Raw genomic sequence first — 20,521 nt, forward strand, 5'->3', positions numbered from 1 at the left:
AGTCAATCACTCTGCCCGTCCTACGTGTTGATCTCTACATATCAACGCGGTGCGCGTCGATCCGCAGACAGGATGTCTGGCAAAGACCTAACGCGACCCGCCCCGTCAACACCGGCAGTATGATAGCAAGCTTTCAAAAGACGTCGACCATGTGCGGGGAATGAGGCGACGGAGATCTTTTCTTGGTCTGCACGAGGCCACTGGTGTAGAGTACACAGATGCTGAGAACGAAGAGCCACAATAGGGTTTTGCATGCGGCGCTCATCGGATAGGGTGGGAGTGTGCCTTGGTGACTTGCCTGAATTCTTTATCATGTGTTTTTGACCTCCTTTGATAAGGCGACCTCGGCTAGCGGAAGCAGGCGGAGGACGCTCTTACACTTCCCAAGGAAGATAGATCGAGGTTCGCCTAGATCTGCGCTCTTGCGCCTCGTCGCATTGAGCGGACTCTCCTCGTGGCAATCGGCACTAAATCGAGCCACCGACTGCCTGACTTCGACAACTCCTAAACCATAAATCATCCTTTTCCAACGCTACTACACCCCAAATATGCTGCCTCCCACATGCCAATCCCCTCGGCCCGCCCGCATCTCGCCCCACTCCATCAGGAAAAGATGCTCTAGTCCTGCCAGGGGCAATTCTAGCCATACATCACGATTGCGACGACTCCACACAGGCAATGCTGATTTCCCTTAAGTCATCCCATACGACGCACCCCAGACTCCTCCCTGATCAGCCGGAGCGCCCCTCCGACGAGCCAATCACACGTCTCCATTGCCGAAAGAAGAAAGCAAAAAGCAACATCACGTTCCCAGCAGTGCGCACCGCCGCTCCTTTGGGCGATCCGCGCGCCTCTTGGTCGCCGAAGCAGTTGACACGTCTCCGAGGAGGAAGGATCGACTAGACCACTTTCCTCGCGGCGCGGGCGCGATCAGCAGGACCCAAAACGAGGTGCTCCTGATCCGCGCCTGGCTCCATATGGTGTGAAGCTGCAGCAGGCCCAAAGTAGATCGTGACATGGCCGCAGCGAGCGAGCGATGCCTGCCCTGCATGCGATGCGGGAGCACCGCCTGGGGCAACGCTGCGCAGTGTGGCGCCGCACAGTCCCATCGCGTAATATCCGGTGCAATTCGCTCGCTGCTCTGAATATTCGTTGCCCCTGCCAGCTGCGCCGTCGCGATTTCTCGGATGGAACGCCGTTGAGAAGCTGGGCTGCGGTAGCCACACCGCTAACCGCGACGGATATGCAGGATGGGAGATTAGCTGTGGCATTTGCGCGGGCGATCGTCACTGGTTATACCGTCTTGGCATTGGCACGTCTTCTTTTCGATAACATGATGCGTGCGGGATGGGGAAGGCGTGAAACACACAGGAAGCAGACGCCACATTGCGTCGCGGCGCCTGGTATTCCTTTTCGTGCGCGCAACGGCTGCGGGACGGCAATGGTACAGTCGGCGGTCGGTAGTGGACGCAGTGCCTAGACGAGACGTCTGGCTGTAGTATGTGATTATGGGTTCGGTGCGACCTGTGCAGAGTGGATGTGCTGTGTTGATCATCGCGTGACACAGCGGACAGAGGGAGTAATGATTGGCGAGACGCATGCATGGCCAGGATCGGATCGAGATATCTGCGCCTTTTCCCGTAGATAGATGGTGCAAGACTGGTCTAGCTGGCTTGCACAGCGACACAGGATGTGAGTTGTCACAGACTGGTCCAGCCGCGCGGCCACACGTGGGCTTGGGGTTTACGAAAAGTCCACCTCGCCTGTCCTGCCGTTGTAGTTATTCTAGGTTCCGGGCGTCGGCGGAGGTTCTCACTTGGTGAACGGTGGCGCCACCGTAATATAGCTATAGCGCGCTAGGTTGGTCGGAATCCATGACACAAGTGTGTTTTTGGAGAGTTTGCGAGCCTCGTAAAGCCTGCAAAGTCCACGCACGTTGAACGAGGCGCATACAAACAGTAAATTTCGATTCTTCTCGAAGCATCAACGGCGAACAACGAAGCTACGGCCCAGTGCAAAGCCGGCATCGGGAGCTTCGCCTGCAGCGTCCCAAGACAGTCCATGAACCTTATGAACACAAACCATGAATCGAGCTGTGGTATCATCCAAGGGGATGATAGCCATTGTGGGGCATGACCATGTAGAAAACTGCCCAGTCACTGAAAGTGTGGGGCGTGGGGCACGGGGCATCACTCCGGCATGGTGTTGAATACATGGCGGGATTAAGAGTCGGAGCTGCAGTATCACATGGTCCAGGCCAGTTATGGATGGGACAGTCTCGAAATAGCAGCCGGCAGAATTGGATGACCCTCGCGTCTGTAGGAACACGAGACGAATTCGAAGCGAGTGAGTGAGAGAGGAGATTCGCGAGCCCCCGTATCTGAGATTTTGACAGCGCGCAGGTACCCTCGGCTGCACTAGTCGGCTGTTGCTGGTGTACCACCATAGGCGGTTGTGGTACGCCTGTCGGCATAAGCGAAGCTACATATTGATCGTTTCGGTCGAATTCGTTCTTGAATCATCTCTGAAAGAAAGAGCGTATGCTCTCGCCAGGGCATTTCTAATATGGATGGCGCTAGTAAGATCGAACCCAGGGCAAATAAAGTCGGTGAGTCTCAAAGCCTTGCAAATTCTGAAGGCGAACAGCAGGCACAGGGAGTTACGAAACAACTCATGGAATCGATGCCTGACATGTGAACGGACACAGAGGACGAAAGCCGCAGCGCCATGGGCCACTTCGAAATGAGGGTTGGTGGCGATGCCGAATCAGTGTGGAAACAGGAACCCTTGCCTGGCAGGATTTAGAGTTCGCAGGCGGATCAGTCTTGACTCTTGAAACGTGGACATGGGCCAAGGGCAATAATCCAGGGCGATGATACCACTGTGGGGCTTTTTCTTCGCCTATCTCCAACAGCCTAGGTTGCTTGCATCTGAATTTGTTGGCGGGTGTGAGCAAACAATGGTCCTGGAAAGTCGCATTTAGCCGCTGCGCAGTTGTACCTGGACGGACGCCTAGCAACCTTGTCAGATCTTGTTTTGGTTTCCACAGCTCTGCGATGCTCGACGTGTGGCATCTCAGACATGCAGAGCATGCGTAAGATACCGGGGTGATAAGACGGCCAATATACCCCGCCTCGCGTATCTTATTGGTATAGCTGGATGATTTCAGTAGATAATCAGGCGCCGCACCGACCTGTGGATGCTTGGTAGCTTGACGCATGGAGTGGGATGCCAGCTCCGTTGCTTCAAAGATTCGTCAGCGCGGCTGGGAAGAGTCATGGATGTCGAACGGGAGGCTGGGATATTACTGGCTTGTCTTGCGACGACAGGTTGCGGCTGCATCCCGACATGCGTGCCGGCAGCTCAAAGTCCGGAGATGCAGTAGTTCGAGCGAATGCCACTTTGCAAGATGGCCGTGACCGGACGTTGAGAATAATTTCATGCGGACCCGTAGCTGCGGGGTTCGATGCGGTTCTAGTGGTTCCTTAACCCCAGGCGCCATGCGCACTTGCAACCTGGTGCAGCAGTGACTATTGACGGATTCAAGAGGCAACGGGTACTGGATCAGCTGATGCGGCTGCAGCTGCCCACTTTTCGATCTCGTGCTAGCGATATCTCCGCTCGCTCAACGTTGTCAGCCACAGATCTGGGTGAGCGCTGCGTGGACTCGCGCACGTCGCCAAATTGTGGCACGCGGCAGCGGTGGTGAGGTTTGGTTCGCAGGTCGCAGCGACACACGGGATGATGCCTGCTCCGTTTCGTGATGACGCTACGACATGGCAGGCCCAAGATAGCCAACGTCATTCCGCGGATCCGGCAACACGAGTCGCGGGACACAGGGTGCGCGCAACTGGGCAGATGTGGATGGCTCCTCGCAGGTCAGAGGCGAAGCTTGCTCATGGACTCGTGTGCTGGATCGACGGCAGGGTGACGGGTGCGTCGCAACGTCTTGTCTGCACTCGACGAGAAACAACGGGGGCCTGCGCGCCAAGAAGCGACGGCGGCAGATGGGCTGGATCTCGATTCGAAGCGCGTCGATGGCGATGCTGCGTGGAGGCGTGGGCTGATCCTGGACAGGCCCGCAGTTCACGCCTCTTCTGACAGCGGCGCCGCACATGGTGGCAGCGCAGCACGGGCGCATCACAGCGCTGCAGCGACGAGGCCGCCGTGCCAGGGCGTTGCACCGGCACGTGTGGAGAGCAGCTGAGCCAACGGCCGTGGCGGGAGCGTACCAGAGACGCAGCACATGCTGGGCGATGCAATAGAGGGGTTTGGGCAAGCCGGGCGATGGGCGCCGTGCTGGCGGAATCAGAGGCTGCGAGCGCGTCAGGCCACTTTTATTCGCCACGGCGCCCGGCAGGGTAGGATGAGCCGATGCATGGGCCTGGGGCGCTGCTCGCGATCTGATCTCTGCCGTAGGCGCGAACATTCGGCAAGGCTTCTGAACGGCTCGCTCGTGGTGGAGAGGGCTTTGGGTGAGATTGGCCGGACGTTAGCCCGCGATCCGACTGGTAGCGCCGATTCACAGCGCGATTCCCCGGGACAGCAGCACGACGCCGCAGCACGCCTGCCTGCCTGCACGGGACGTGGACCGGACGTGGATGGTTGGCAAGCAGACACAGGGCGCGAAGGGAGCACGTCTGGCCGCCGACTGTCGACACAGCCTGCGCAATGGCACGGCGCTGGCGGGCAGCATTGCTGGGGGTGGCCGGGGGGGAGCGTGGGCGTGGGCCGGCGCCGGGGCTGCAGGGCGCAGTGCAGTGCATGACGGCCGGGGGCTCTCATCGATCGACTGGCCGCGCCGCCCAAAGAGGCACACGGCGCCGGGGTGCTGGCTCTCGAGCTGCGAGGGCGCGCCGCCCACGCCGACAGCAGCGACATGGGGCCAGGCATGGGATGCGATGCGATGGGCGGCATGGGTTTGGGCGCGGCAGGCAGGGAGCAGCGAAATCCGAAGGCGCCCATCCGGTGCAGTCTGGTGCCAGCTCGCTGCCGATCTTGCCTGTCTGGCCTGCGCGGGCGTTCCCTGCCGACGGCTTCTCGTTCGCTTAGCCGCTCGAGTGCAAAAGAAGACGACAGGCCTGTTCACGCGGCATGCCATCATCCCAATACTGAGTAGCACCCCGGCACCTATACTACTGTATACTGCTGGCTCCTCCACCATCGTGCAGCCCGCTCGTCACACCCATCCATGCCCGCTGCATCGGCCCATCTCCGATCGTTGCGAAGGAACTGCAGCGCCGCCTAGCACTGCTCCCTCCATCCCGCCCCAGGTAGCGTAGTCGTGCTCGTAGTCCCAGTCCCTCCCAGCCGCCAACCTGCCCTTCACCTCGACTTCTGACATCACGGGACCCTATCATCACGACCTCCACGCCCACCCTGCCATCCGAGCATCCTCCGGACGAATCTTGCTCGCGCCCTCTTTAAGCGCCCAGTCCGTACGCTCTGTGTCTGAAGAGGAGGAAGTGGTTGCAGCCCCTCCACGGCCCATTGTGCTGCCCGCCGCATCCCGTTGCAGCACCGCCGTGCGCCCTCGACGACCAGCGACACGCCGTCATCCTGTGCCGCCTGCCCATCGCATCTGGTCGGATGCCCGCTGCGCGCGTGGGTTCTTGCAGCAAAACCAGGCGCTGAGTCTGGGGACCCTTGGCCGCCATCCGCAGTTCGCAGCACGGCTCGCCGTCTTGCGTCGTTGTGCGGATACATACAGCGCGCCCCCGCAGCCGTTCGCGGCTCTGCTCTGCCAGCAGCGCAGCAGCTCGCGGCTCGCGGCTCGTCACCCTCGCCCCGGCCGCCTGCCATGGAAGCTCTCGATTCCAGGCATAGGTCCGTGTTTGCCCTCGCGCTCTTTGGCTACTCTCGCTAACCTGTACTGTAGCATCGGTCTCCCGTCAATAAGCAATCTGGACCAAGTTAAGCGGGAAGAGATGGACTACCAGCGAAAACACTCGGCTTCCGCTGCCCCCATGGGCTCGTTGCACCCGCTTGCCCACCACGGCCACCAATCGTCTGCCGCCAGCACACTGCCAGGTGCGCTGGGAGGGTTGCTATCCCCCCCGGAGTCGCGCAGAACCTCTGGCGAAGACGACGCGCAACGGCAGCCCGCACGACATTCGCTGCCGTCCATACAGGAAGCCCTCGGCGGCCCCGAACCACCGCACGCTTTCCCAGTATCTGCCCCCGGCCCTCCGCCTGCGCCTACTTCAGCGCCTCAGTCATACTTCCCTCCGTCGACAACGTCGCCAACCGACCAGAGGACCAGAGCCTTTTCGACCGACATTCACGGCAATCAGGGCCCTTCCAATCCCTTCGCCCACACACGAAGTCCGTTTATGGGAACGTCGTCAACGACTGGTCCTCCTCCGCCACCGCCTGCAGCACCTTTGGATTCGCTGCCTCGTCCTTCTTTTTCAGAACCTCGCCCGTCCTTCTCCGAACCTCGTCCCTCGTATTCCGCTCCTCAGCAGAATTCCAAACTTCCCGCCCTTCATCCCATCCGCACAGACCGGTCACCACCTCCGGGCCCTGTGCGACCTAGCTACTCTTATAACAACTACCCGCCCCAGTCATCTGCCACGTACGAGCCCGCGGCGCCTCATTCTGCTGGACCAATGAATCCCAACTATGGTTACCAGCAGCAGTATCCATCAAGTTACCCCTTGTCTGCGCCTGCCCCAGGCGCGCCAAATGCGGCGTATCCACCGTCTGCAACAACATATTCCGCACCTCCGCGGCCATTCGCTGGACAATGGGACAGTCGTCTCGAGGAGAAGAAGCTCAATCCAGCCAGCCTCGCGCCATATGGAGAATCCGTAAAGAGACATTTGGAAAGTTTTGACCTTGAAGCATCTCTCAACGAAGTATGTATGACGGTCTGATTTACAGATTTTACGCTAATTCGTTTCAGATGGCCGAAGGTGCGGGCCGAATCACGGATTTTAGTAAAATCTACAGGCAACGAGCTCACGAGACTCAGCGGATTGGCATGACTCCGCAATCGATGCCGAGGCTCGATGAAGTGGATGACATGATAAAGCACAGCGAAAGAGTGCAAATTTCCCTGCAACGGATGCGAGAAGTCGTGTTCAACCACCAAGCAAGCCTTGTCGAACCGCCACAGGATCCGCGTTACGGACGGATGAACGGCTACGAGCACGACGCTCAGAGCAACTATGGCGATGACCCCAAAGGAGTTGGCGGTTTCGCCGGCCCAGACCCAAAGAAACGTCGAGGGGTAAGTTTCCTTCCCCTTACTACAAGTAAGCTCGGACTCATGCCTAACAAGCCAACGCAGCGAGCGGCGCCTCCAGGCAGGTGTCATAGCTGTAACCGTGCCGAGACTCCAGAATGGCGACGCGGACCCGACGGAGCCAGAACTTTGTGCAATGCATGCGGTCTTCGTAAGTCTTCAAAGACAAGATTGTTCCTGCGAAACTAATCCGATGCAGACTACGCGAAGCTGACACGCAAAATGGGCGGCAAGCAGGCCATGACGAGCTCAAACCTGCGACCCAAATCGCTTGACCAAGGATCGCCCACTGGATAGAATCTACCGGCGTCACTTACGAGTCCCCGAGCCTACGCACTGGCCGATTCGGCACACCACCTATTCTCGACGCGGCATCCTGGCCGCGGCCACCGCCTAGCACACAGCAAAAAGTCGTCTTTACCAGCGTCGCCCTAGCATTGGCTAGGCTATATATACTACTACCACCGGATTCTGGCGTTACACATTCCATCTCCCGCATCGTCTCTTGTTGAGTTATTCACCGGAAAGGAGCCCTGGCGTCGCGCAAAGCATGCTTGCATTTACGGACTGTACCTCATTCTACTGCGTCATCATCGCACCGTCGGCCTTATTGGAGACGCGGAACGCTCTGTACATTTAATCGTCATTTGGAGATTCTCTGGTGTTGTCTTGTGGGTGTTATTATACCAGCATTTTGGATCTCAGATACCGGCCGGCTCTTAGGCTAGCCCCCTGGTTCACGGCGTTTGCTTATATTTCATCGCTCTGTAGGTGCAACGAAGAGTGCGGTCCACGCTTTGTTAGAAGCATATGGGACAAGGGTAGCGATGTGAGGACAGCGGCGGAGGAAGAAGAAGACGAGGAAGAAAATTATTAGCAGGGAGAAGCGAGGTGAGGCGAGAGGAGGTAGACAAATGGAAAGAGCTACCGCTGTTGAACTACATTGCTGTCCCTTCCTTCTACCAATGTCACGAATTGACTCTACAGGCTCTCGTCGAACAAATTCACGTGCTAGCTGGATCCTCACGATCTGCAACGTGCGAATTGCTTTCATCACCCGCCCCATCCTACGCTACACAGCAGCACCTTCACCTCCCACGGCATGCCCTTGCGCGTTCTCTCCCAGCACAAACAACCATGCCACGACATCCGCCTTGCATTGCTTTTCCGCCCTCGGTCTTCCCTTGAGCGAGCTCGCAGATTCTTCCGCTTCCAGCGCGCCTCAGAAGCCGGAGAGTTGTCGCAAGACGTCGCGCCTAGCGCCCGTTTGATTCGCTGAGCCAATGATCCGAGGACGGGCTTGCGCGTGGCGCTGAGGCTGGCTGCGCCGGGCAGGATAGCGATGCCCAAAGCAAGCACCTGTGATGGAGATTGTTATGATAGCGCGACACGCACGCATCCCCCTCCGCTAGTCGCAGGGAACTCCAAATATCCCAAGCTGCCGACAAGAGTCCTCCCTTGCCTTTCTTACTTCTGCTCCGCCTCACTGACTCCTCTCCGCCCCGACCAGAGGACAGCAAGCTGGTAGACGGCGACCCGGCCACTCCCCCGGGTTTTCTCGTAGCACAGCGCTCGCTTCTGCTTTCCGCATTTGCGCAGCGCCGCGTGTGCGTTGTGCGGCGGCGCGCTGTGCTGTGCTGTGGAGCGGTGCACGGCAGCGCAGGCAGATCGGCGGGGTTGCGCAGAGATGGCCGGTGCACTCTGTAGTGGGGAGGTTTGGAGCTAGGGGTGTATAGTGAGAGGAAAGCTGTGGAACGGGAAGGCTGGGATACAGAAACTGTGGTAGGTGAGGGTGCTGATATGCTGGGATGAAAGAACGGTGGGTAGGGAGGGAGGGAGGTAGGGCAAGAGGCACGTGGTGCACATGTTTTCATCGCTCGTGAGGAGTGCAGATCACACTGCACCACCACAGTCCATCGACATACCGCGGGCCTGGGCAGATGCCTTCCTCCTCTGTGCGCGACGATCTATCGAAAAGCACGTCGTGGACGTTCACAAAGCGCACCCGCGTCCCCACAACTCCTCGAGGGGAGAATATCTACGTAAGCACTACAAGTCTGTTGTATGATGCCGTCGCTGATGAGGCTCGCACGCGTGAGTCTCACTCCTCATGGTCCTATCACGGAAGTTAGTCCGCTAATGGCTTTTTTCTTTGCCCAGAGAGAAGAAAGGGTTTGTCCTCTGCCCTGCATCGACACTCCGTACTCGCTTCTTCAGCACACTCCTGTAGCGGGAGCGGCCCGGAAAAAGCAGCTTGTACACAGGCGACGTGGAAAGTGCCCTCCGCAAAAGAAAGTTTATATGGGGCGGTTTTTTTTTCTCAGGATACGATAGGTACGCTAGGGATTGCAGGGAGTACCGAGGGCGTCGTTGCTGGGTGTGAGACCACGGACGTGGTACAGAGCAGGTGCGTGACTGTCCTTTCGTATGTGATAGAATGCAAATGAGGGTTGATTGTTGAATTGATCAAAGGGCACTTGGGCTCAACTTGGTATCGTTGTTTTCGCAGTCCCGAGAACCAGATAGTTGGATCTAGTTTTCCATGTACTAGGAAGCACTAGAGTACGTAGCGGTCATTGAGGGTGTACATTCGATTACCTTCTTTTGAGACGCTTCTGAGACATGTTGGAAGGGACCAGATGCTCACGTGGGTCTTCGTGATACAGCGCTCACTTGCCCATCCGTAGTGTTGATGCGTTTCGGTCAGATGCCGTCAACGCTCTCTACATGATGCTTGCGATACTAGAGAATATTGTTGCACTGCTCCTTGGATGATGGCGCAACGTAGCACCCCAGATCGATAAATCACAGATAGGCAGCGGTGCGATCCACGCGTACCAGCGCGCGATAGCACTAACCGTGGCGAGCGCGGGCGCTCCACAAGTGCACTGTGCGACTCGAAGGCAACATGTGAGCGTCGGCGTCCAACACATGATGCCCAACCCCGCAGCGAGATGTCGTTTTTTTCGAGGCCCCATGGCCCTGCAGCTGTCATCGCTTGCGGCACGTAGGCATCATCCGCGAGCCCAACCAGAAAGCGCTGGAATGACGGGCATGCAGCAGCCAGCGGGACGGGCGCTTCTTTTGCCATTCGCAGCGAGGCTCGTATACATTTTTAGTCGGAGAGGAGCGCACGTGGGGAAGCGACCGTGACACGGGACAGGCTCAAGCGAGTCCGCTGTACAGTCATGCATTGCTGCTGTGATGCCCGAGGTGCTGTCACCGGCGTCGTCTGGAGGAGATGAGAGGACGTTGGTCGGGCTTCCGACACCGCGGGCGCGCTCGTTTACATGCAGCGAACGCGGAAAGCGCGAACGGGAGCGGCCTGCCTCGGAGGGGTTAGTCGTTCCGCCGGCAACTGGTGGATCCTCACCATCCATTACTAATCCAGACCCTCTGTTCATCATTATTCCTATGTCGGCATCTGCTCCTACAGTAACTGCGCTTTTGCATTTCCCCATCACACCGATCGCCACGGCGCTGCATCTGATCGCTCCTCCGCGGTGCTTCTGGAGTTCCGCTCTTGCAGCCTCGCGCGTCCAGGTACCCCGCTAAAGTTAGATTTCTGCTGTACTCCCCGAGTTTTCCTCCAGATCCTAGGGAACAGCCCGCCACTCACAGATCAGATCGGCGGCGGGCGCTCGTAACGCCCATCCTGGACTGGACGAGAACCCGGCCTTCACAAACGCTGTTTAAGAATGGGGCTGCTGTGAGACCGTGCACCACCGTATTGATTATGCCAGCTAACGGCAGGCAAGCGCTTTGGGAACCCCGCTGGAATGGCCAGAGGCCAAAAAGGTCGCCAGCAAAGTCCGCTCCTGGGGCATCGAAGTACGTCCGCTGCAAGTGGCGGTAGTGGAGCAATACACTGACGTGTCCAGCAACTCCTAGCTATTTGGGGAAACGCCAAGGGCAAAGAGAGGGCAGCACTGCTCTGGGGTGACGAGGTGCGGTCTGTTCGTCCAGTAGCACGAGCTGTGACTGATGGAATCACCAGATCGAATATCTCGTCGTGTGTTACGATGAGCAGAACCGCAAGGTCCGCCTGTCGCTGCGACAGGCTGACATTCTAGCGGCGCTAGCAAACGACGAAAAGCTACTGCAAGAAGGCGGCGGCGTCCCTGAAGTACAGAGAGGCTCAGCAAAGTGAGAATCATCTGCCGCGAATGTCACTCAGATCATTGACATCGTAAGGGAGGGCGAGACCGCCCCTGTCTTCCATCCCGAGTTTGGACGCTTCATGTTGGAAGCTACCCCTGGAAAGCCATGGGGTATCGGGTTCAAAGATCTTTTAGACGTTGAGCCTAACATGAAGTGGAGGTAACTTTCTCACCCGCTTATCGTGCCTCTAAACAGCACTGATCCGCTGCAGACGAATGATAGCCAAGGACCACATGGAAGCGACTGAGTATCCGATCACACTAACCACCTTTCCCCGGCTTGGCTCGCCTGACTGCATCGTGCCGGCATACCCTGCTTCCGGCCCGAAGCTTCGATCTCAGTATGTGCCCGATGAGATCGCTAACCCGCATATCCGCTTTCCGACCTTGGCAGCCAACATCCGCTGGCGAAGAGGCAGGAAAGTCGAGATCAATGTGCCAGTCTTCAGAGACGAAAAGACACAGTGGCCATTCAAGGACCCTACTGTGAATTATGATCTCCACCGATGGCCTGAAGATGACGATGTTCGCAACGGTGCTGCCAAAGACAACCACATCTATATGGATGCCATGGCTTTTGGAATGGGAAGTTGTTGCTTGCAAATCACATTCCAGGCCAAAAACATTCAGGAGGGACGTACGATGTACGATCAGCTCAGTCCTCTTGGCCCTATTTTACTCGCGTTGACAGCGGCGACACCAATCTACAAAGGGTTCCTGGCTGACACTGATGTTCGATGGAACCAGATTAGCAGAGCAGTGGATGATCGAACCCCAGAAGAACTTGGAGAGAAGGTAAACACAAGTAACGCATCGTATCGAGCGCCACTCTGACTATATGATAGCCTCTCCAGAATGACAGATGGCGTCTACCCAAGTCTCGCTACGCCTCCAACTCAACATACATATCACAGGACCCACGTCTACGGCGCGAATACCTTGACCCTGACCTTGTAGTTGACGAAGATATCAAGCAGCGCCTAGTAGAAGGTGGCATGGACGATCTTCTTGCCACTCACTTTGCGCACCTGTTCATCCGTGATCCAATCGTGGTCTTCGCCGAAGATCTCGAGACTCTGGACCTCTCCAAGGCTGATCATTTCGAGAACCTCCAGTCCACCAACTGGCAGCACATGCGGTTCAAGCCTCCGCCACCAAACACCGACATGGGATGGCGCGTCGAATTCCGCCCGATGGAGATCCAAATAACCGACTTCGAAAATGCCGCATTCAGCATCTTCATCGTTCTCATCACGCGAGCAATTCTAAGCTTCAACCTAAACTTCTACCTGCCGATCCAGCGGGTTTCTGAGAACATGGAAACCGCCCACAAGCGTGATGCACTGTCAGCAGACAAGTTCTGGTTCCGCAAGAACCCCTTCGGTTCGCACTCGCACTCTACCGGCACGTCCACTCCCGCCGAAGGTAGCAGGCCGCCCACGCCCGTCGGCCCCGTCGAAGACGAATACGAACTGATGACCATCAACGAGGTCATCAATGGACAGCAGTCCGCCGAGGGCAAAGACTGCTTCCCCGGACTGATCCCTTTGGTGGAAAGTTACCTCGACAGCATGAATGTCGATGTCGAGACGCGCTGCGATCTCGCACGTTATCTGGATCTGATCCGCAAGCGTGCGGATGGAACGTACTGGACTGCAGCGAAGTGGATACGGCATTTTGTGCAGACACATCCGAAGTACGAGAAGGATAGTGTGGTCGGCGATGAGATTACGTATGATCTTGTCAAGGCGACGGAGCAGATTACAAGAGAGGAGGGCAGAGATGGACTGGGGAAGGAGATGTTGGGGAAGAGGCGCTGAGGGTATATCGCGCTTGAGGTGCTGGGTTCAAAAGTTGGGTGGATAGCTGTGGATTTTTGCATAGCGCGTGGACTGCATGGTGGGATTTATACAGGCGGTATTGCCGTGTAGGGTAATATACGAAATAATTCAACGACGATGTCCTGTAGCTTTGGTGCGGGAGACTTGCATGGTCCCTTGAACGCTCCAAATATTCACATAAAGTCGGGAATGCAAACAGCGGCCAATGGTTTATGGGTGCGATTCCCAATAGTTCACTGTCGTTCGTCATTTCCCACTACGGCCACGGTTGATTCGACAGGGCATGCATGATCAAGACATGCATTTGATGTACCTGCATCTACATAATGCTCTATTCCCAACCTTCTATCGAGTAACGACGTCAAGCAAATTACACATCGTTGTCACCGAGAGCTCCTTCAACCACCCACTTCCGCCCTTTACAGGTCCTGACAACACACCCCACCCTACCAAGCAGCACACCATGGGCTGTCTTATGAGCTGCCTGATGCCGGTACGTAACGCACCGCTTCGACATCGCCGTGTCTGAGAAACGACCACATGACCAATGCCACCCTTCTATGGCTTACACTGACTTCCTACCCGCGTGTGTAGGTGACGTTGTACATCTGCATCAAGAAGTGCCCGGAGTCACCCTTCCACGGTGACCCTGACTTCTTCAAGGGCGTCCCTCCCATAAGTACCACCACGTAAGCACTTCTCACTGCGCTCGCAAACGATAGTGACGAGAGCTAAAGGCTTGCACACACCTGGTCCGACCTCCGCACCGTGTACACCGCGTCCGAGATGTGCGAGTTGCTCCCTGGCAAGGTGTTGGATACAGACAAGTGCGCGGTCGACTTTTCGGGCGTAGATGCGGGAATCCTTGGTGTGCTGGAAGGTGTGGGTTCGCCGGGTGAGCTGTGCGGTGTTCTCCAAGGTGATTGGGCGGGCATGTGCTTGGATGGACACAAGGAGGGCATGTTTGAGCTGACACGAGAGCAGGCGTTGTTTGTACGGTGAACCTCAAGGATGCTGGTACTAGAGGCTTGCAGGAGAAGCAGGACGCTTGTGCTGAGCTGCAAGGCGGGTGGACGGTGGGGAACCGTGTGATTCGTGCCATGGAGAAGTAGGTGCCTACCTCGTTGCTCTCGCGGCCCTGCGTAGTCAGCGAGCAACCTTCAGCCTAGCAGGTTATCTAGACGAGAATAGCTGGGACTTTGCGGTGCATTGGCGTTGAGACATAGCGAACCCTTGATTCTAGCTCATCATAGCGAATTCTTTTCCTACAATGTATAATATCATCCATGTTTTCTTCTAATGAAACCACCTTGATAGTTCAGCTTCCCTACGAAAGCCATAGCTCACCGATGCCTGCCCACGATCCATAAAGTGCTACAGCACCAGGACAAGACTTTGGATGCAGTCGGTCTACGAATTGGCTATCCTGGGGTAGCATACTGTACTAATTTTTCTTATCCTAGTACTGTATGAAGGTTGGCCAGTGCTAGCTCTACGCGTCCGTTTGCACTCTGCCCAAACAACGCGCACGCAAACACTTGGTGCTCATTTCGTCTCGCTTCCACCTCACCTCGATCTTCTCTCAGATATTACCCGCCAACAACAATGGTGGATAACCGGAACAGCGCTCCTCGCAAGCGCAGCCTTCGCAACGCTCCACCTCTTACCTCTGGCTCCAACAATGCTCGTCGCACTTCGGGCCCTGACCGCAGGCAAGACGGTGCCCGCTCCGCTTCTCCCCTACAACGAGGTGTGCGCTCAAGGGATTGTGAGCGAGAGACTAGAGGGGACATTGGACAGCGATACCAGCACATGAAGGACGCGGCTAGAACTCAGCGTACCGTAAAGAATGACCACTACTCCCCCAAGGCTCGTACGCCAGTGGAGCGCATGACCGCAGGTCATTCACTTTCTGCTGGGCGCAACAGCGGTCTCGTAATCTCTAGCCTGCACGAGGACCAGACTGTAGTCCAAGACACCCTCCGCAACGCCGCCCACACAGCACGTTACTTAGAAAACTGCACCGCGGATACGCCAGACCCGTTCATCGCATCCGAGAATAACTCAGCGTATCTTCAGCCGCCGCAGAACATGTCCCAGAACCCTGACTTAGTCAATGGAATCTTGTTGGAGTCCCTGCGCATGGTCGACTACTTGCAGCGCAATACCACGTCAGATGCTCGACCTTACCGCGCTTCGCCAGAGGTGGCGAGGTACTTGGAGCATATCCGGGAGAGATATCCTGAGGCGTTGGTGTATGGGAGGATGGATGGGCAAGATCAAAGTCTAGAGCGACTGGAGAGTGTTGGTGTCGGTGAGTCTGTGACGAGCCCTGTGGCGGATCCAGAAGGCTCTGACGGTAATGGTGATGGCCATTTAGGAGAGGCAGACATGGACTGGTACACTGCTGTTTGGGATGAAAACTCGAATGATGCTGCGAAGGGAGATGTTTGAGTTGACTCTCCACTAGCAGCGTAAACGCTCAGCGTATTTGCGGGCCATGAGCTGATTAAGCGATCCTGGGGGTACACAAGGGTGATTGGACTGTGTATTCAAGTCGTCGCATGCTGAGCTCTTCAGGTCGGTAGTTTCGTTGGCAAAGTTGCTGCGGCGCGCATATTCATCCGCACACGAATCATGCCTGCTGGGTGAACATCCGGCAGAAAGGATACGTCTTACCAAAAGCCCCTTCTAGTATTCCTTCCTCTTCGCGTGCCCCTGCACCATTCATACAATATCAGATGTTGACCTCGTACTCGTGCCTTTTGCGTCACCATTGACAGTGCTCGCATATTAGAAGCCGTGCCTAGACTTCCATATTGATTCTGCAGTACACGTGGAATAGATTACCCATTCTCAAGCGATTGATCTGACATTACGCGAGCCAACAAAAAAACTATAGAACGGTCAGCTCGTCTTATTGGGCTAAATGATCAATTATAATCGAATAGATGCCGACCCGGTAGTCGCAGCTCCACGTACCTGATACCATCGCCCTAGGCGAAGTATAAATGGAAGGAAAAATGTCGATCGTGTTCCATCACGTACCATTGAGCATTACAGCCCATCTAGCCAAACCATCACTGTAACCATGCGGCTTCAGTCCATGCTGGCTGCGCTCCTCCTGGGTGCACAGCCCTACTTTGCCCTCGCACACCCGGCTCTTCCTCCAACCACCGACCTGGCAGCCGCAAAAGCCCACAACATTTACCTCGTAACCTGCGTCCCAAAAAATAGAAATGATGACGACAATCCCACGCCTTCCGCAAACTTCACCGCCATAGCCTACTTCCGCCAGCCGCTCAATGTGACGAATGTCGACCCCGACACGAAGGCTCCTAAGCCCGACAAAGCTGCGCTCGTAGCGCAGCCGCCGGAGCCGTGGGAAGGCGTCAGGTGGAAGGTCAAGGTGTGGAACGACAAGGTGTTTTCGGCATCAATCGCGGCGGATGCAGCGACTGGGGCGAAGGGATCGTTGGCAGGGGATGCGAAATTGGGGGATGAGGATTATGTGTGTTTCAAGGATGGAGAGACAGCGGTCAGAATTAGGGAGGATGGTGCGAGGGGGAATTGTGTGGCAGATTATTGGTGTGCTGGGCTGGAGGCTGGGAAGGGGAAGGGACGATGAGAGGTGGGCGCATGCTTGGGCATGTAGTTAGACGTTGGCGATGCCGAAGCGTGGCGGTACTCTTCCTGGGCAGGCGCCGTGGGGTATATACATAGGAGTGACCGATCAAGGTACACAATCGTGAATCATACTGGCAAGGTTCTGGCTTGCATCTGACGTCTATGTCGATACGGACGATTGTTTCCTTCGCACCATCGCATCGCATTCTAGAGCAATGTCGCGGGCGAGTCTTGCTTTTGCTGATTGTGAGCTGCGCTGCCCGTACTGTGTGTGTACTTGCAATAGCGAATGCGTCCTGGAAAGTAAGCCATGTGTATTTCGGACCCGAGACCTAATCTTTCAGCTCCCTTTCAAAGAGCGTCGACTCATGATGTCATTTTCAATGACAAAACAACAAGTTCTCAACGAATCCCACGGAAATTTGCATCTCATACCACAAGCCGCAAAACCCGAATCGAACCGCCTCGATTTGTGCGCGCTTTTGCGGCCCATTAGGAACTCGCGTATTGGCTATATAGCGAGCTTGGCACCGCAGCCAGGAGACGGGTTTTTCTTTTGGCGATTCCTAGGACGCAGTGCATGCTGCGTGAACTTGAGCACATTTACAGGAGGTAATAGAAGACAATAAAGACAGCCGGAGTTCGGAGTTGAAGGCCCCGGCGTTAACAACACAGTACGCAGTGTTCATCTTTGTCAGCGCGACGCTACGCAACGCTAAGCTTTATAGGTATAGTGTAAGCCCCGGAAACATCATCAGTGTGGAGTCAGCACTTGATCTCGAAGGCAGCAACAATTAACGGACACCCAGCCCAGCGCGCCCAGATAGCCTCATCGTGGCCTGAATAACAACTACTATCAATCTACTACGACTTGGAGAACCCTTGCTCGCTTGCGTACGACGCCGAATTGTCCTAAAGACCCCACTCTTCGTAGCTTCACACGACCAACCGCTCAGGAAAAGTTTTGATTGCGTCTGCCACCAGAAGCATCATCGCCCATACGTCACGGTAAAGCGCCCATACCGGAGAGTGCCAAGTGCGACCCGCTATCGCTCCCAGTGTCGACCAGCTGTTCGCATTCATGTAGGCGTGTAGCTGGTCGCACACTTTGTAATCTACCGTCAGCGTCCCTACGCACCTGCTTGATCGGCGAGAGTGCCGTATCCATCAAAGAAATGTCGCCATCACCAATGGATGCAGGAGTGAAGAAAAGCGGCGAAGTACAACTTAACCGAGCATGCGAAGCTTGTCGAGTTTCGAAGGTGCGGTGCTTAGTCAACCAAAACTCATCATCATCACAATGTGAGCGATGCGCGAAAGCGGGACGTCAGTGTGTTTTCGCGCCTCCAGCGAAACGAAGGCAACGGAAGAGAACCGATGTTCGCGTAGCGGAGCTCGAGAAGGAACTAAAGCATCGTAAGTGGTTTGGCGCCCGATGCATCTTCACATTGTAGGAAACTTCTTTGACTTCGTTATTAGTCACTGCTCTGCTGAAACCAAACTCAACAATTCCACCGATCGAAGAAGATGACCATGACGAGTCCATGGATGATGACGAGCTAGAGCCTACAGAGTCTCCAGAAAGAAAGTCCTCAGGTTATTCACAGAGTCAAGACAGTTCCATCGCCAAAGAACCATTAAGATCTAACGACCCATGGCCACCAAGACAGAACATTTCTAGGAACGATACGAGGCACGATTTGTTGACGACCGACAATGACATTATTGACCGTGGTGTGATTACCATAGAATTGGCGGAGAGCCTTCTCAAACTTTACCGGGAAGAGCTCTTTGTGGACTACCCGGGGATCACAATTCCAAAAGAAGTAACAGCAAATGAGCTAAGGTCCAAGAAGCCAGCCCTTTTTCACGCAGTCATGGCTGCAGCGAGTCAGGGTCTGGGATCTGCTTTATCTAACAAGCTACATGAAGAACTGGTCTACTTCTACGCAAGGTCACTGTTCGTCAATGGAGAAAAATCATTACAACATGTCCAAGCGCTCTTCATATCAGTTGCTTACTATACGCCCCCCAATAACCCTGGGCAGATGCAAATCTACCAATACACGAATCTAGCGGCCAGTATGGCGCTGGAGCTGGGATTGGCTTCCAAACCAAGGACGCACGAGCAGCTACCGAAACGAGCAATCAGATCACTACAGCGTATCTCTTCTGCCGATGAGCTTCTGGAACATTGTCGAACTATTCTCTCGTTGTATACAATTATAGCCGGGTTAGTCGTCATATCTACGCACAGACTCATTTACGAGCATCTAATCTTTACGTAGTCTCTCGATGCGGTTTCGAAGACCAAACATTCTGCTATTCAACTCTTGGATGGGCGAATGTGAAGCTCTGCTTCTCAAAAGTCCGAAAACCCAGGACAAGACCTTGATCGCGTGGCTGAGATTACAGCGCATTGCCGACGAAGCCTACACAGCCTTTGGTTTTGACGATGCCTCTACCAGCTTCACCCTATCAGAACTGCGCTTGCAAGCGATCTTAAAGATCTTCGAGCGGAGGATGCAAGAGTGGAAGAAGGCTGTGCCGGACGAAGTCATGACGAGTAAGTACCCGCCATCCTGCGCTACCGAGCAATCTAACCACCCTTCAGTGACTCTTTCGATGGAATTTCATCAGAATATGATGTCCATGTGGGAGTTTGCCATGGATGGAGGCAGTAAGTATCGCACTCTTCCAACGACTTTCTGCTCGCACAAGTCTGACTCCAGACAGAATATGACGCGCCAGAATTTCGAAATCGGCACATGACACTTCCAGCTTTGGACGATGACGCATGCATTCAACCGGAGAGCCTTCTCTCCCGCTCCTCGCTCCAGATCAATGCAACTATTATGTGCATCAGTTCTGCGCATTCCATCCTTGACTGCTTCCTCCAAATGTCGATATCGAAGCTGCAAAGGGCCGCAGGTATCAACTTCGTTCGCGCCTGTTTCGCTCTTGTTGCACTACTAAAGGTGGATTACGCTGTTGGAACAGACGCGGAAGGCATGGGTGAAGTCATCGACTCCAAAAGCCTCAAGATAGATTTCTACCTTGATTCAGTGATCAGGATCACAACAGAAGCTGAAGGGCCGCAGAAGTGCAGAATCCCAGGACACTGGCGGTTTGTCTTGAAGGAGAAGCTCAAGACATGGCACGATGAGCATCAAGAATGGAGACGCAACGGCGGGCACCTGAAACGCAGCAAGAAAGCCCAAGCCATGATCGACGCAAACACTTCTAGCGTAACTACTGATGTCTTGCCACCATACACATCTCAAGCACAACAGCTGCCGACACCAAGCCCCCTAACCACCTCACCCTCGCTCACAGAACAGCCCCAAATTCCTCGGAGCCAAGGGCTCGATTTCGTTCTCGGCGGCACGCAGCTTCCTGTGGGAACTTGGCAACCTCCCGCATTTAGATTTCCCACCACGAGTGGAACCCAGACACCAGGGCTCAACGATCAGATGTACACAGGTCCGGATATGACCGACTTCTCGGCGGCCTTCCAGAACGGTGATCTGTACTTGTGGGATGACATTAACGATAACTATGGGGGATGGATGCCCCAAGGCGGAACCATGTATAGCGATGTACCGTTCAATGGGATGAACTTTTAGACTCCGGGATGCGACTGG

The 20,521-nt window shown here is 55.6% G+C and overlaps 5 protein-coding genes across 5 annotated transcripts; all 5 read left to right on the top strand.

Annotated features, from left to right (window-relative positions):
* Positions 1-5,800: 5,800 nt before the first annotated feature.
* On the top strand, positions 5,801-7,546 carry CC84DRAFT_1172114 (uncharacterized protein; the record flags this gene model as incomplete). The annotated part of the gene is made up of 5 exons (XM_018179956.1): positions 5,801-5,826; positions 5,879-6,860; positions 6,908-7,234; positions 7,295-7,400; positions 7,449-7,546. The coding sequence occupies 5 exons, from the start codon at positions 5,801-5,803 to the stop codon at positions 7,544-7,546; spliced, it is 1,539 nt and encodes a 512-aa protein (XP_018039922.1).
* Positions 7,547-10,947: 3,401 nt separating this feature from the next.
* Positions 10,948-13,229, top strand: CC84DRAFT_1212973 (glutamate-cysteine ligase Gcs1; the record flags this gene model as incomplete). The annotated part of the gene is made up of 7 exons (XM_018182493.1): positions 10,948-10,958; positions 11,008-11,080; positions 11,131-11,196; positions 11,247-11,395; positions 11,444-11,569; positions 11,622-12,204; positions 12,255-13,229. 7 exons carry the CDS (start codon positions 10,948-10,950, stop codon positions 13,227-13,229), a joined length of 1,983 nt encoding a protein of 660 aa, XP_018039923.1.
* Positions 13,230-13,439: 210 nt separating this feature from the next.
* On the top strand, positions 13,440-15,877 carry CC84DRAFT_1202261 (uncharacterized protein). Its single transcript, XM_018181761.1, has 5 exons — positions 13,440-13,743; positions 13,845-13,939; positions 13,988-14,145; positions 14,235-14,358; positions 14,735-15,877. Exons 1-5 carry the CDS (start codon positions 13,534-13,536, stop codon positions 15,702-15,704), a joined length of 1,557 nt encoding a protein of 518 aa, XP_018039924.1. The 5' UTR covers positions 13,440-13,533; the 3' UTR covers positions 15,705-15,877.
* Positions 15,878-16,346: 469 nt separating this feature from the next.
* Positions 16,347-16,956, top strand: CC84DRAFT_1160690 (uncharacterized protein). The gene has a single exon (XM_018177557.1). The coding sequence runs from the start codon at positions 16,357-16,359 to the stop codon at positions 16,876-16,878; it is 522 nt and encodes a 173-aa protein (XP_018039925.1). The 5' UTR covers positions 16,347-16,356; the 3' UTR covers positions 16,879-16,956.
* A 1,111-nt stretch (positions 16,957-18,067) lies between these two features.
* CC84DRAFT_1083823 (uncharacterized protein) lies at positions 18,068-20,503 on the top strand (the record flags this gene model as incomplete). Its single annotated transcript, XM_018174022.1, has 5 exons — positions 18,068-18,293; positions 18,357-19,110; positions 19,166-19,443; positions 19,492-19,557; positions 19,614-20,503. The coding sequence occupies 5 exons, from the start codon at positions 18,068-18,070 to the stop codon at positions 20,501-20,503; spliced, it is 2,214 nt and encodes a 737-aa protein (XP_018039926.1).
* Between the last annotated feature and the right edge of the window lie 18 nt (positions 20,504-20,521).

The sequence above is a fragment of the Paraphaeosphaeria sporulosa genome, assembly GCF_001642045.1.
Source record: "Paraphaeosphaeria sporulosa strain AP3s5-JAC2a unplaced genomic scaffold CC84scaffold_2, whole genome shotgun sequence".
Taxonomy (NCBI): domain Eukaryota; kingdom Fungi; phylum Ascomycota; class Dothideomycetes; order Pleosporales; family Didymosphaeriaceae; genus Paraphaeosphaeria; species Paraphaeosphaeria sporulosa.